The sequence below is a fragment of the Syzygium oleosum genome, unplaced genomic scaffold (assembly GCF_021117445.2).
Source record: "Syzygium oleosum isolate NSW1041296 unplaced genomic scaffold, Sole_v2.1 Sole_v2.45, whole genome shotgun sequence".
Lineage (NCBI taxonomy): Eukaryota > Viridiplantae > Streptophyta > Magnoliopsida > Myrtales > Myrtaceae > Syzygium > Syzygium oleosum.
Genome location: NW_026607529.1, coordinates 1,395,723 through 1,410,199, shown reverse-complemented (window position 1 = coordinate 1,410,199; position 14,477 = coordinate 1,395,723). Strand labels below are relative to the sequence as shown.

The 14,477-nt window shown below is 38.7% G+C and overlaps 1 protein-coding gene across 1 annotated transcript; it reads right to left on the bottom strand.

Moving 5' to 3' along the window:
• Positions 1-11,434: 11,434 nt before the first annotated feature.
• Positions 11,435-12,707, bottom strand: LOC115679618 (uncharacterized). The gene has a single exon (XM_030603239.2). It carries the CDS (start codon positions 12,452-12,454, stop codon positions 11,663-11,665), a length of 792 nt encoding a protein of 263 aa, XP_030459099.1. The 5' UTR covers positions 12,455-12,707; the 3' UTR covers positions 11,435-11,662.
• Positions 12,708-14,477: the final 1,770 nt, after the last annotated feature.

Below are 14,477 nucleotides of genomic sequence, written 5' to 3'. Positions count from 1 at the left end.
ATTGTGTGTCAAATATTTGCTAATATATAAATGGTATTTGTTAATAGGATTTTCCAAAATTCAATGTTTAGACTACCACTAAATGAGTTTGACCGTTTGTGCAAGGAACAATTTGCAACATGGTTCACAACATATGTAAGTTGTATGTGGACGAAATCCAAGTTATTCGAATTTTTTATACATCATATATTAAAATATATATTATTGACATTGCGTATGTGACCTTAGGTTCATAGTAATCATGATCATGTTGGAGAGCAAGGATTGCTATATCATCTGGCGTGGGGTCCAAAGTCAAGAGTACGAGCTTGGCCAGCATATTTCATAAACGGGTACAATTTTCACACTCGAAAATATGGAATGGGAAAAATCACAATGAATAGTGGTGTGTGTGTTCAGTCATCCGATGGTGGAGTTCGAAAGATGATTTTTATGGCTTGTTGGATGAAATCGTAGAGATAGAGTACCGTGGACCATTAATTTTGCGGGTTGTGTTATTTAAGTGCATGTGGTTCGACCCCGTCAAAGGAATGAATGTGCATACGAAATTTAATTTGGTTGAAATAAATCACAATAAACGATATATGAAATATGAACCATTTGTCTTGGCACAACAAGCAATTCAAGTATATTATGCATCATATCCTAGTTTAAAACGTGACAAAGCCGATTGGTGGGCTGTATGTAAAACCAAAGCACGAACAAAAATCGAGAAACACTTGAAGGACACAGTATATCAACAAGAAAAAGTTCGTCACACGATTGAAACTGATGAATATACCATTCCAACTTTACGAGATCCATGTGGAGCGATGATCGATGTGGATCAAACTGAAATTCGCGAATCAAATTTTGAAGTTGGTACAGAATTTGATTATGAGAGAGAGGATGAAGATGATGCTAATAAAGAAGATGAAGACGAAGACGAAGCTGAAGATGAAAGTGAAGATGAAGATGAAGATGAAGAATATGATTTTTGAGACCTTTTACTATTTATGTGTAATTATTATTATTATTGCGACATGTGTTTTTTTTTATCATAAATTTTTATTATTGTTGTTGTCGTCGTTGTTGTTATTATTAGAATCCGTGGATAATTAGCCTCAGATTTAGCCACGGAATTGAAATAGTCGGGAAAAAGCCACGCGACTATAATTCCGTGGCAAATTTCCCACGAAATTTGCCATGAATTATAGTAAAAAAGGCCGTCTATGCCGGAGGCCTTATTTTTGTGGCAAAATTCGTGGGAAATTTCCCACGAATTTTCTCACAAATTTCAAATTCGTTAGAAATTTCCCACGAATTTAAAATTCGTTGGAAATTTCTGTCCAGAATTTTGCCACGAATTTGAAATTCGTGGCAACATATTGCACTATAGACTATTTTCGTGGCAAAATTCGTGGGAAATTTCCCACGAATTTTGCCACGAAATTCCAATATTTGGGCTTGGGGGCTTTTTTGAAATTCGTGGGAAATTTCCCACGAATTTTCTCATGAATTTCAAAAAACCTCGGGAAATATATAATTCTCCACGAAATTTGAAATTCGTGGCAAAATTCGTGGGAAATTTCCCACGAATTTTGCCATGAATTTCAAATTTCGTGGCGAGTATTGCACTATAGACTACTTTCATGGCAAAATTCGTGGGAAATTTCCCACGAATTTTGCAACGAAATTCAAATATTCGGCCTTGGGGTCTTTTTTTAGATTCGTGGGAAATTTCCCACGAATTTCAAAAACTCGTGCAATTATTGCACTATATAGTATTTCGTGGGAAAATTCGTGGGAAATTTCCCACGAATTTTCCCCAAATTTCAAAAAACCCCCAAGGCCGAGTTTTTGAATTTCATGGCAAAATTCGTGAAAAATTTCCCACGATTTTTGCCACGAAAATACTATATAGTGTAATTATTGCTCGAGGTTTTTAAATTCGTGGAAAATTTTCCACGAATTTTTCCAAGAATTCCAAAAAGCCCCCATTGGCCGAGGTTTTTGAAATTCGTGGGAAATTTCCAACGAATTTTTCCACGAATTTCAAAAAAGACCCCAAGCCCGAATATTTGAATTTCTTTGCAAAATTCGTGGGAAATTTCCCACAAATTTTGCCACGAAAATAGTCTATAGTGCAATACTTGCCACGAATTTCAAATTTCGTGGAGAATTATATATTGCCCGATGTTTTTTGAAATTCGTGGGAAAAGTCGTGGGAAATTTCTCACGAATTTTCCCACGAAAATAGTCTATAGTGCAATATTTTCCCACGAATTTCAAATTAGCCCGCCATTGGCCGAGGTTTTTGAAATTCGTGGGAAAATTCGTGGGAAACCCACCATTGGCCGAGGTTTTTGAAATTCGTGGAAAAATTCGTGGGAAATTTCCCACGAATTTTCCCATGAAATAGTCTATAGTGCAATATTTTGCCAAGAATTTGAAATTCGTGGGAAAATTCGTGGGAAATTTCCCACGAATTTTCCCACGAATTTCAAAAAAACCCCAAGGCCGAATATTTGAATTTCGTTGCAAAATTCGTGGGAAATTTCCCACGAATTTTGCCACGGAAATAGTCTATAGTGCAATACTTGCCACGAAATTTGAAATTCGTGGGAAAATTCATGGAAAATTTCCCACTAATTTTCCCACGAAAATAGTCTATAGTGCAATATTTTGCCACAAATTTGAAATGCGTGGGAAATTTCCAACGAATTTGAAATTCGTGGGAAATTTCCCACGAATTTTGCGACGAATTTCAAATTAGTTGCAAATATTGCACTATAGTCTATTTTCGCCGAGACTTCACTTTTGTTGCAAATACCCCCGCCGTCCTCACTCCTCAGCGTCGTCCTCGTCACCGTCCTCCTCGCCGTCGCCGCCTTCGCCGTCCACCTCGCCGTCGACGCCGACGTCCTCGCCGTCCACCTCGCCGTCGACTTAACCCAGCGTGGTAGGTAACCCTAAACTATTCCTTCAATAAAATGGTGTCGCGGCCGTGACGGGGTCGCCGCGGAGTTGGCCGGAGGGGGGGTCGCGGCGGAGTTGGCCGGTGGCGGGGGGGAGGGGGGGGAGAGTCGCCGCCGAGTTGGCCGGAGGGGGTGGGTCGCACCGAGGGGGCCGGAGGGGGGCGTCGCGGCCGAGTTGGCCGGAGAAGGGGTCGCGGCCGAGTTGGCCGGAAGGGGGGGTTCGCCGCCGAGGGGGCCGGAGGGGGGTTCGCGGCCGAGTTGGCGGAGGGGGTGTTCGCCGCCGAGGGGCGGAGGGAGGGTTCGCGGCCGAGTTGGCCGGAGAGGGGGTCGCCACCGAGCTGGCCGGTTGGGGGGTCGCCGGCGAGCTGGCCGTGGGGCGGGTAGCCGGCGAGCTGGCCGGAGGGGGGGTCGCCGACGAGCTCGCCGGAGTGGGGGTCGCCGGCGAGCTCGCCGGAGGGGGGGTCGCGACCATGATTCCAGCACGGTTGTCGATTTTTTTTAATGATTTTTGTGCAAGATCTAAACTTAGGTAAAATGAAGCTTAAAAAGGGAACAAATTAATGGGTTGCAATCGTGGCAAATTTGCTTGTTGAACGTAATTTGTGATCTTTTTTCTAGGTCTGTACTAGAACTTTGCGAAATAGCATATTTGGGGCATAAATTTGAATAAATGTGGCATCAGAGTTGATACTTGTTGTAATTCATTCTGCACATTTAATATGCTTCATTTTATTTCCGTGGAATCTGATGTGATCCAAATTTCAATAGGTTGCTTCGACGAGGGCCAAAGATTGCTATTTATCATAGGCGATAGTCGGTTTGTTTCAATTTGTCGAGTTTATTTATTGCTCTCTGAAACAAAATGGTAAGCAAAATGACTTACGTCATTTTCAGTTCCTAATACATGTTCATATTTTTAAATATATTTGTCTAACATTCCTACTTGTCAGTTTAAACGTGGAAGTCTCATGCGTGGTGCGGGTTCACAAAGAAGATCAGCCCCTTCCGCTGTCTCGTCCTCGTCCCCGTCCCTATCCTCTTCCCTTGCCTTTTCATGTAACCCTCAACCACAACATGTTCATGGACAACACGAACACATTGGCCCATCCTCCGACCCTCAACAACATATTAGGGGAGAACCTCAGGACATGCGAACTGAATTTACTTCAGTTCCATCTCCGATTCCATCTCCTTCGGTTCCACTTTCTTCTTCAGTGCAACATTCGAATGATGAAGAAGATACCCGATTCATTATATGCCCATGTGAAGATTCGTAAGTACTTCATTTTTTTACGTATATATAAATTATCGATGTAAACAAAATTGTCCATGTTGCGAATTATCCGTATGCTTCATTGTCTCATTGTCCATATTGTTATAACATGTTTTCAGATTCACGAATTCTACGTATGTTGTGAGGGAACTTAATAAAATAGTCAATAACTGTTGGATGGGCCAGTTTACTACTTTCAGCAGCGCTCCCGCAGAAGTAAAGACTTTGTGGTGGAATGAGTTCAAGGTTAGTGTTGTCTTTCTATTTTCTCACAAACTAAGTTCGGTGTAGCATACTGATGGTCAATAATGAATTTTGTCACGAATTGTCTGGTACATTGTAATGGATATGTGACATGTGACCCTAATGGATAACTTCCAGTTGCTTTTCTATTGATTGTAGCGTAAGTTCACGTGGGATGAAATGGAAGAGGATGAGGTTAGAAGAATTTTCAAGAAGAAAATCGGTGATCACATGTGATATGTGATAAATAGAGCGAAGAGAACAAAAGAAAAGCCGACCTTTTTTACAGCTGACAATTGGACGGAAATTACGAGAACTTGGGAAACTGAGAAGCATAAGCAAAGGTGTGAACAGAATAAGAAGAATCGAACTTCTAGTTCTAGTGATGGGTCTGCGTCTGCCACATATGCTGGGGGCTCTATCAGCATCGGGGAGCATAAAAGAAGAATGGTAAGTTTGTTTATACATGTTGGTTCATTTAATTCAATGATTACTCATTTATGTTTATATTTTGTAGGCAGATGAATTGGGGACGGAACCCACATTTACAACTACATTTGAACGCACATTTCAAAAAAAGGATAAGACATGGACTGGCGCTCGAGCAAAAGCTATTAAGGTATGTAAGGTTATAGTTCGGACTTTATGGAAACTAGAATGAAAATCATGAATGTTTTTAATATTTATGGTAATATATATGAATTTATTTTATTTCCATCTATAATGTTAATATAGGAAAAATATGATGAGCTTTTAATAAGCACTGCTAGTGGTGATGGTGGTGATGGTGGTGGTGGTGGTGATGGTGTTGCCGTGTTTGAGCCATCGGTTGACAGTATGGCATTATGGGTGGAGGCAGCGGGTGGGATGAAAGGAGGAAAAATATTTGGGATGGGATCCTTGTCAAGGATGTACAAAACGAAGGCTGCTGCAACTTCATCCTCCAATGCGGCTGTTTCAAGGAGGACACGACATGAGGAGCATATGACCCAAGAATTGAGCCAACTGAAACAGTTGCTTGTACAGAAGGACGAAGAAATGAAGCATTTACTTGGACCAAAGGACGAACAAATAAGGGTGATGCAACAACAAATGCAAATTATCATGCGATATCTCGACATCGATCGCAATGAGGTTCCTCCTCTACCTCATATTAATTCAATTGATGATGGGCATAATGCTGAGCCACACAATGATGCGGCGATTGGTGATGATGATGATGATGATGATGATGATGATTTTATTGTCAGTCCTTCCTAGTTCATTCTCGAGTACCAAAGCTGCCAACATTTTATGGTTGTCCCGCGTTCTTTCAATGTTTTGAATGTATCACCTGATGTTCACTAGTGCTTAGCTGCCTCTTTATATTATGAGATTGAATATCGAATATCATCATGTGAGACTTTGCAACTTATGCATTATAGAAATTAATATTGCTAATAATTGGATTTAAAATCGAAATTGTCCCTAAACAAAATTCGTCGCAAACTTAGCGACGAATTTTGTCACGAATAGATTTCGTTGCAAATTACCAACGAAAATTGAAACTTTTTGTCGAAAAAATTCGCGATTTCCCACGATTTTTGCAATGAATAATTAGCGACAAATTTTGCAACAAACTTTCCCACGAATTTTGTTTTCGTCGGAAATTACCAACGAAAATTGAAATTTTTTGTCGGAAAAATTCGCGATTTCCCACGATTTTTGCAACGAATAATTAGCGACAAATTTTGCAACGAATTTTCCCACGAATTTAGTTTTCGTCGGAAATTACCAACGAAAATTGTAATTTTTTGTCGGAAAAATTCACGATTTCCCACGAATTTTGTTTTCGTCGGAAATTACCAACGAAAATTGTAATTTTTTGTCGGAAAAATTCACGATTTCCCACGATTTTTGCAATGAATAATTAGCGACGAATTTATATACGATTTTTCCAACGAATTATTAGCGACGAAATTTGCCACGAAATTTTGCAACGAACTTTGCCACGAATTTAGCCACGAATTGATTTTCGTCGCAAATTACCAACGAAAATTCAAATTTTCTTGTTCGTCGTTAATTTCGTTGGAAATTTTCTTGTTCGTCGCTAATTTCGTTGGAAATTACCAATGACTATTGCCACGATGTTTCCAACGAATAATTAGCAACGAATTTTCCAACAAATTTAGCCATGAATTTATCTACGAATTTTGCAACGAATTTTTTTGAGTCGGAATTTACCAACGAAAAATTAAAATTTTTTTTCGCAAAAATTTCCAACGCCGAATTACCAACGAATTTTTTTTCGTCTAAAATTTGTTTTGTCACGAATTTTACCGCGAATAATTACCAACGAATTTTGCCACGATTTTTGCAACGAATAATTAGCGACGAATTTTCCAACGAACTTTCCAACGAATTTTCCAACGAATTTTGCGACGAAAAAATTTCATCGCAAATTACCAACGAAAATTTAAATTTTTTGTCTCAAAAATTTGCGACGATGAATTACCAATGAATTTTTGTTCGTCGCTAATTTCGTTGGAAATTCGTTTTCCAACAAATTTTGCCAAATTTTTCGTATGAAAATTCGTTGGAAAACTCTTGTTTTTTTGTAGTGCTGGCTTTAGCCTAAAGTATGGAAATATACAATTGGGGAGGCAAATAGGGACCTAGAAGATTTGAACTTGAGACCTCCTGCTCTGATACCATGTGACATTTTAGTGGGACAATTGCCAATTGTTCTAAAAACTTAGGCTGTTAGATGAATGCGCGATTTATTATTTAAATATTCTAACAAGAATAATCTCATGTTTTCTGTCTTTTTTAAATAAATAAAAAATTTGCTCCCCACTGTCTATCAACTCAAGCTCCGCCAATGTACTGGACCCAATAATTCCTTAGTGAACTGGTTCACGGTCCGGCCGGTTCACGCCCGTGCTTCGGTACAAAACCACAAGAGTTTCATCCCTTTTTTTCCGAAAGTAAGCAGGAATCGGACAAAAAAGAAGACAGCTAGCTAGTTCGCAGCAAGTAGCAACTGCGAAATAGAACGCAAGAAAGCCCGAAAGAGAAGGGCACATTATTTGCTTCATAACGAACACGCATACCGTCATTTGGAAGGAAGCTCAACTTGCACTATCTTATTTGGAGTTCTTCCATTATCATATGTAGTGCAGGTTCGAAATATTCGACTTATGACTAAAATTATTATGTGAAAGGGAATAATGTGGACACAGTTAAGTCATTGTAAACTACCTGTATAAGCGATATGGAATACTTTGGCTATACAAATTTGTAGTTAATCTTTTCAACCCTCGTTCCGATCGAACAAGGAGAACCATGTATCGTCGCCGTCATTGTGGTGAAGTGCACTATGAGATTGGCTCTTTTAAGTCCATTAATAGTTCGTCTTCAATCTTTTCAAACCAGAAAAACATCATGGTGAATATATAGTTCGAGAAATGAGCAGTTGACTTGTTAAACCACTCTTATGATGGAACAAACAATTGAGCAAACTAGTACCCCACGATACATTTACCCAAAACTTAATTTTGTCTCGTCAAAATTCCAAATTGTTACCACATAACACATTTACTCCAAATTAGCTCTCATCTTATAAAAAACCCTAAACCGGTGCGCTTGACTCAAATCTACCCTACATTAGCATTTTGTCCGATATTCCGTTATATATATATATATATATATATATATATATATATATATATATATATATATATATATATATATATATATCAACACATGTGGAAGATAGTTGCAAGACAAATCTAACAAGGAGAATGACAAATCCAATGTAAAAAATCCATGTATCTAGACATTTATGCATTTCACGAATGGTAGATTTGGGTCAACGGCACCCGTTTGAGATTGTTTGTTAGGAAATTAATTTGAGTTACTCAATTTTGTTTTTGTGAGATGAAAATTAGTTTAGCTTCAATATGTAATTAGGAAAATTATCCAAAAAATCCCAATCTCTTGTACAACAACCAATTTAGTTCTAAACCTTTTGACGACTTTTCAATGTAGTCTATTCGATCAATTTAAGCCGAAAATTGTTAACGTAGACAATTTTTGCAATCTATTTAAATTTTCTAATTTTTTCTTTTATTCCTTCTTTTTTCTTTCTTTTCTTTCTTTATTCTTTTTTCTATTCAACTGTTCATCTTCTTCCTCTGCTGGTCGCGGGACCTAAATGATGGCCGGCAACCACATGCGACAATTGCCCTCACCCAGATCTGGTGAGGGCTGCAACTCTCGCAGCAGTTGGCTAGTACCGAGGCCCAACAATTGACAGAGGAAAAAAGATGAACAGTAGAATAGGATAAAAAGAAAAAATAGATAGTAAAAAAATTACAAAATATAAACAAATTTCACACGCCGACCGTGCCACGTTGTACGACTGGGTAGCGCCGGGTAAATAAGTCATGTACATTTATTTTTATCTTGTAATTTATTTGTATAACTAATGAGTGAATTCTTTTAATTTAATCTCTTTTTTTTAAGGTATGGATTGCCTTAATGAGGAGATTATCATCAGTAAGCAAAGTATACGAGTTGAAGTGGAATGAATATATGTGGTGAAGTTTTCTACCAAATGTTTTGAAAATTAATAGTAACTTTAATTTAAAACTATTATTTAGTGATTAAATATGTTTGTTGTTTCTTTTGTTTTAAGGTGGTTAGAATTTGGAACATTTTTTTATGGTAACTGAGGAATGAAGTTCTATAGTTCATGTTTTATGCTACGTATTTTGAACCTTTTTTTTATTTTATTTTACGTGTTTATCTTTTATGGATTGTTGCTTTTGGCGGACGATGATTTTTGTTGTTTCTTTAACTTTTATTTTGCTTGACTAAGGGAGGAGTTGGACACTTCCCAATTGCTTTGAGTATATAATCTTCGCCTTAATTTTAGAGAATTTCTTTTCTCTAGTAGTGGTCATACTTTAGAGTATTATATTTGTCATTGTAATATTTATTGAGAGAATCCTGTTAGTTTGTCTTTTCTTGTCCCTTTTCTCTAGGTAATTATAATTCATCTTCTACTATAAAATTCATTGAAACATTGACTGCAAATTATTGTGCATTCATTTCCATCAATAGATTTCATTGTTTGTCCGTGGAGAGTTTACCCACTGCCTTTTTAAGGATCATTCTGATTGACGGTTATTTAGGCAATTGAACCTCGGATGGTTATTCCTATAGTCACTCCTTCCACTACTTTCCACGTATTTTCCACTTACTATAATACAAATTCATCTTAAATAAGATGCCTAGTACCAATGGAAAGAGAGGGATCTCAACCTTTCCAATTATCTCTAGTTTATTTATATGTTTAATTGTTATTTATGAGAGAGATAATGACATATACAGTCCCTAAACTTTTAATTTGTTCCCTGAACTTTTAATTTGTTCAATATAGCCCATGAACTTTAGCTTAATGTTCAATGTGGTCCCCGAAATTTTAATTTATTCAATGTCGTTCTAGGACTTTTGATATATGTTCAATGTAGTCCCTGAACTTGAATTATTGGAATGACTACATTGAATATTTTCATATAGTTCAAGGACTAAATTGAACACGTACCCAAAGTTTAGGGACAATATTAAATAAATTAAAAGTTCAGGTACCACATTGCTTCATTGATTGTTTGTGTCATTTTTCCTTTATCAGAGGACATGATTAGTCCCTACCTCATTTTTGTTCATCATATATTAACGATCAAAAAGACAAAATGGATAAGAAGTCCCAAGTTATCACAGATGTTAGATCAGGCTTGGTCCACACTTCCCCCTGTTTCCCAACAAAGGAAGCAATCTTTACTTTGGTGCATCCATTGCTAACAAGAATCCAATTGACGGATCCTCCGAGACAACTGAGTTGAAAAGGAAATGGAAGTGCAGAAGGAAGGAATAAGAAACTGCGAGTGTGAGGGGAAAAAGTTGGGAAAAGGAGGGAAAAGAAAGAGAAAGAAAAAGGAAATGCATTCACTTAAAAAGTGGATTTTGCTGGAACAGGGACTTTGCAAATATTCAAATGTTACACATATGTTATTTATATCCTTAAAAGTGAGCATCAAGTTGATGAAGCAAGCCATTATACAGTGGAGCTAATGATGAACCACCACTCATGAAGCAACTATTACATATAGACACACACAAATACGCCATTAAAAATTTCAAACCCTACCACACATTAACCTCAAAAAAATATTTGCCTCACAAACAAACCCATACTTGGACCTCTAATCCAAATCTACCCTCAGTTGAAATTGCGTATATTTCAATACACGTGGAAACAATATATATCTTATATACTGTAGAATATAGATAGATAGTTTTTCTGAGCTCTTATATGACCAAATTAGAGAGGAGGGGGGAAAGTGACTTTTCTTTTTTGGCATTATTTAACTGTGCACAGAACAATGCAGGCTAATGTTGCACTATCTAGAAATAATGCTGTTATAAGTTTAAAAATGCAAAAGCTTTGGGTTGCTTGGCAAGAATCAACCATTTCGGATCCAAAATGAAATAGATAATTCTCTCATTCAGTGAACGAAGCGCCGTGAGAAACAGAAGAATCATAGTGGGTGCGCTTTCTTTTCCCCAACCTCTGCGTGACCTTTGCTTCGTCCGTGGTTCTTCCTCTGGTACTGAGATGGAGACAGCAGACGAGGGTGCTTCTTAGGTTGTTGCGTTGCAGAAGTAGACAGCGTCTGTTGATGATTTGGGTCTCTCAAGTAGGAGCCTACGAAGGCTGACTCGGTGGCTCAGTCCAAGCTCGACCCATTTGGACAAAATCCAAACTCACTGTTGCAGAATCAAATCCCTATAGATATGACCCATCGGGCACTCTTAAGTCGCTCTTTGTACTTTCTTCTCATAATCAGTGCTCCATGATCAAATATATCAAGAAACCATGTCTAAGATGTCGGGATTTTGAATTCACAATGATATATTGCTTATTAACATCGAATTTTTATAGCGACTGCACAATTTTTACATGATAATGATGTGCCGTTCTTTCGTCGAATTAGACATATCAGGTCGGGATTGGTTATCTAATGTGCAAATCATCATCGGAAATTCATCACTATACATATGCACATCAGTCTCGCAAATTCAGATTGACCCTCTTCGCTATATTTTCCCTAAGCTACGGTCTCTATCTCTGCTATGATAGCCATCAAACAGAATGATAACCAATTGCTTTGTAACTCTCCTTCATCGCATCCGCCATCTTCTCCTTGCGCAAGAACGTTCTTGTCCGCTCTATGTACTTCTCCACCCTCTGATTGAACTCCTCGTTGCTCAATTCCTCCACTGCGCATGGCCTCCTGCGCCGCACTGCCCTGTCCAGCCGCCCATTGTCGCTCCTGGATGGTGATAGCCGGAGCTCTCTCTGAACCCTCACGGTCACCGTCGTTTGCGTCCTCCTGCATTGCTTCGCCGGAGGGACCGCCGGTAGTTTCTCAACGCCACGAATGGTCTCTGTAACTTCGACAATCGCCTTATTGCGATCGGCCTCTGGATCCGTGACCGTAAGAGCTGGATTTTCGCAAACAGGAGAGGATGAGTATAGTACGATCTGTTTGTCGACGACGGTCTCCTCCAGCAATGTCCCCGTCGCTGGACAGTTCCTGGCGAAGGTCCTCCGGCGAGCGAGGTACTCGTCGTAGACATCGCACGCCGGGCCGCGCTCCGTGTCCTTGCCGGACAAGACGATGACGGTTATGATGATAGCATTGCTGAGGAGGAAGACGGAGAGCGGCTTGGCAAAAAGAGCGACCACGCGGCCGAGAGAATCGCCGGTGACCGCGGCAGAGAGAGAGATCCCGGAGGAGTAGTACGCCAGCAGGAGCAGCGCGACGCAGATCTCGGAGACGCGGAGGAAAGCCTTCAGCCTCTGGTCTCTCCCGTACCGGCGTAGAGATCTGGCTTTCTCGGCCTTGACCACGTCGAATTCGCGAGCGGCCATGCTTGGCAGGCGTATGCTCTGTTTTTCTCGAGAAAATACAGAGAGAAAGTGCGACTGCTGATGGGAAAGCGACGGAGTCGGATTAGGAGAAGTAATGGGGTCAGTGCGGAGTGAGAGTGGAGTGAAGGGAAAGCATTAAGGAGGCTTTGATTGGGATTTGTTGGGATGGAGTGAGATTTTTTAGTGGGTGTTGGTGAGAAAGTGGGAGAGAAAATGCGAGAAAATGCGAGAAAGTGGTGGTTTTGGGAGATGGTGGAGGAGGAGGAGGAGGGAACATGAACATTTCTTGGATGCGAGGTTGGGTTTTTATAGAGGAGGGAGTCTCAATAATTCGTATTGCCTTTTTCTGATGAAGGAAACCCAAGTGGACAAAGGAAGAAATTAAATAAGATACTATTTTCGATTAAATATATGCAATAATTGAAATATGGTCTTTAGCCTTTCATATCTATCGTTTTTAATAAGAAATTGCAAAGAAGGAAATAATATAATGGACCTTTTGCCTCGTATTGCTTCTAGTTCTAAGAACTCATGCCTCGGACATTGGATAAACTTCCGGTGGGAGGACAATTCATCTCCCTAAAGAGAGCTATGTGGCGAAACCTATGTTGGGGGAAAAGTACCAAAAAAATCCTAAACTTATTGTATTAGTACCATTTCGGTCCTAAATTTTTCAATTCGATCAATTCAGTCATAAACATTTTCACATTAGTACCAATTGAGTCCCTTGCCGACCACGTGTGAGGGTGACGACCCTCCCCCGGTGGCCAACGAGAGCTTGCTGCTCTCGCACATGACCGGTGAGGCTCACGACCCTCACTCAGCTGTGAGCGAAGGTTGCGAGCCCTCCCCCATGGCTAGCAAGGGCTCATAGCCCTCGCGCAATGGTCGGCGAGGGCTCGTTGCCTTCATATGTGGCTGGCGAGGGCCGAGACCCTTGCAAGCTGCAAATGAGGGCTTCGCAGCCCTCGCTCATAGTCAGGGGAGGGCTTGTAGGCCCTTGCTTAATGGCTGGGGTCCCTGTCGGCCCTTAATGGTAAAAAAGAAAAAAAAAAGAAGGAAAAAAGAAGAAAATAAAAAAAATTCAAAAAAATTGTTAAAAAATTATAAAAAATATGTTCACATTAGTGTCGGTTGCGCCACTTAGTATGATCAGCGTCCATGTCAGCTATTTACAATCAAAATTGGTCCAATGGACTCAATTGACATAAATCAAAAGGTTTATAATTAAATTAATCCAATTGAAAGGTTTATGAATAAATTGATACAAATGCAACAGGTTTATTACTTTTTTAGTACTTTCCCCATTGCTATGGTGGTCAACCAAGTGGCAGAAGACTTACTCTCAAATGATTTTAAAAAGGCGTTCATTTGCAACGATATAATTAAATGATATGCCACTAAAATATTATTTTAGTTCTGTATACAAATGTTTAGTTATGGTATATAATTTATCAAATTGTAAATGATTATATATAATATTGAACTAAATAATTAACAATTGTGTCAGTTAGTAAATTATACTGTAGGAAATTTAGTTCATATGCCATACATATATAGAATCATGAAACATTATGAAATCATACGCCATATTTTTGAAGTAATAATCATGGTAACTACTTAAAGTTGTAAAATTATTATATATTAGTTACATTGTGAATAGTATCATGATTAGTAAAATATAAAATTATATATAAGTCGAATTACGGTAAAAAATATTTATAAGATGTTATAATTAGATTACAAATTTAGATTATAATATTATTTATAGTTTCACAATAATTCCCATATTTAATTAATTGTATAATCTGATTACTTCTATAAGTTATTTTTAAATATAATTAGTATTATGCAACTACAGAAAAAGTGAGAAAGACAAAATAGGTAAAGGCAACTGTTATAACAGTTTTAGTTGCAATACGTATTAAATAGAGGGGTTGTATGATGGCTATTAATTTGTCCAAAAATAATAATAGCTATTAATGCAAACAAATAGTAATAGACATGCAATAAATATGTAAGG

What these genes read in the sequence shown, in the direction of transcription:
- LOC115679618 (XM_030603239.2), bottom strand. Translation starts at nt 12,454, where the DNA reads ATGGCCGCTCGCGAATTCGACGTGGTCAAGGCCGAGAAAGCCAGATCT.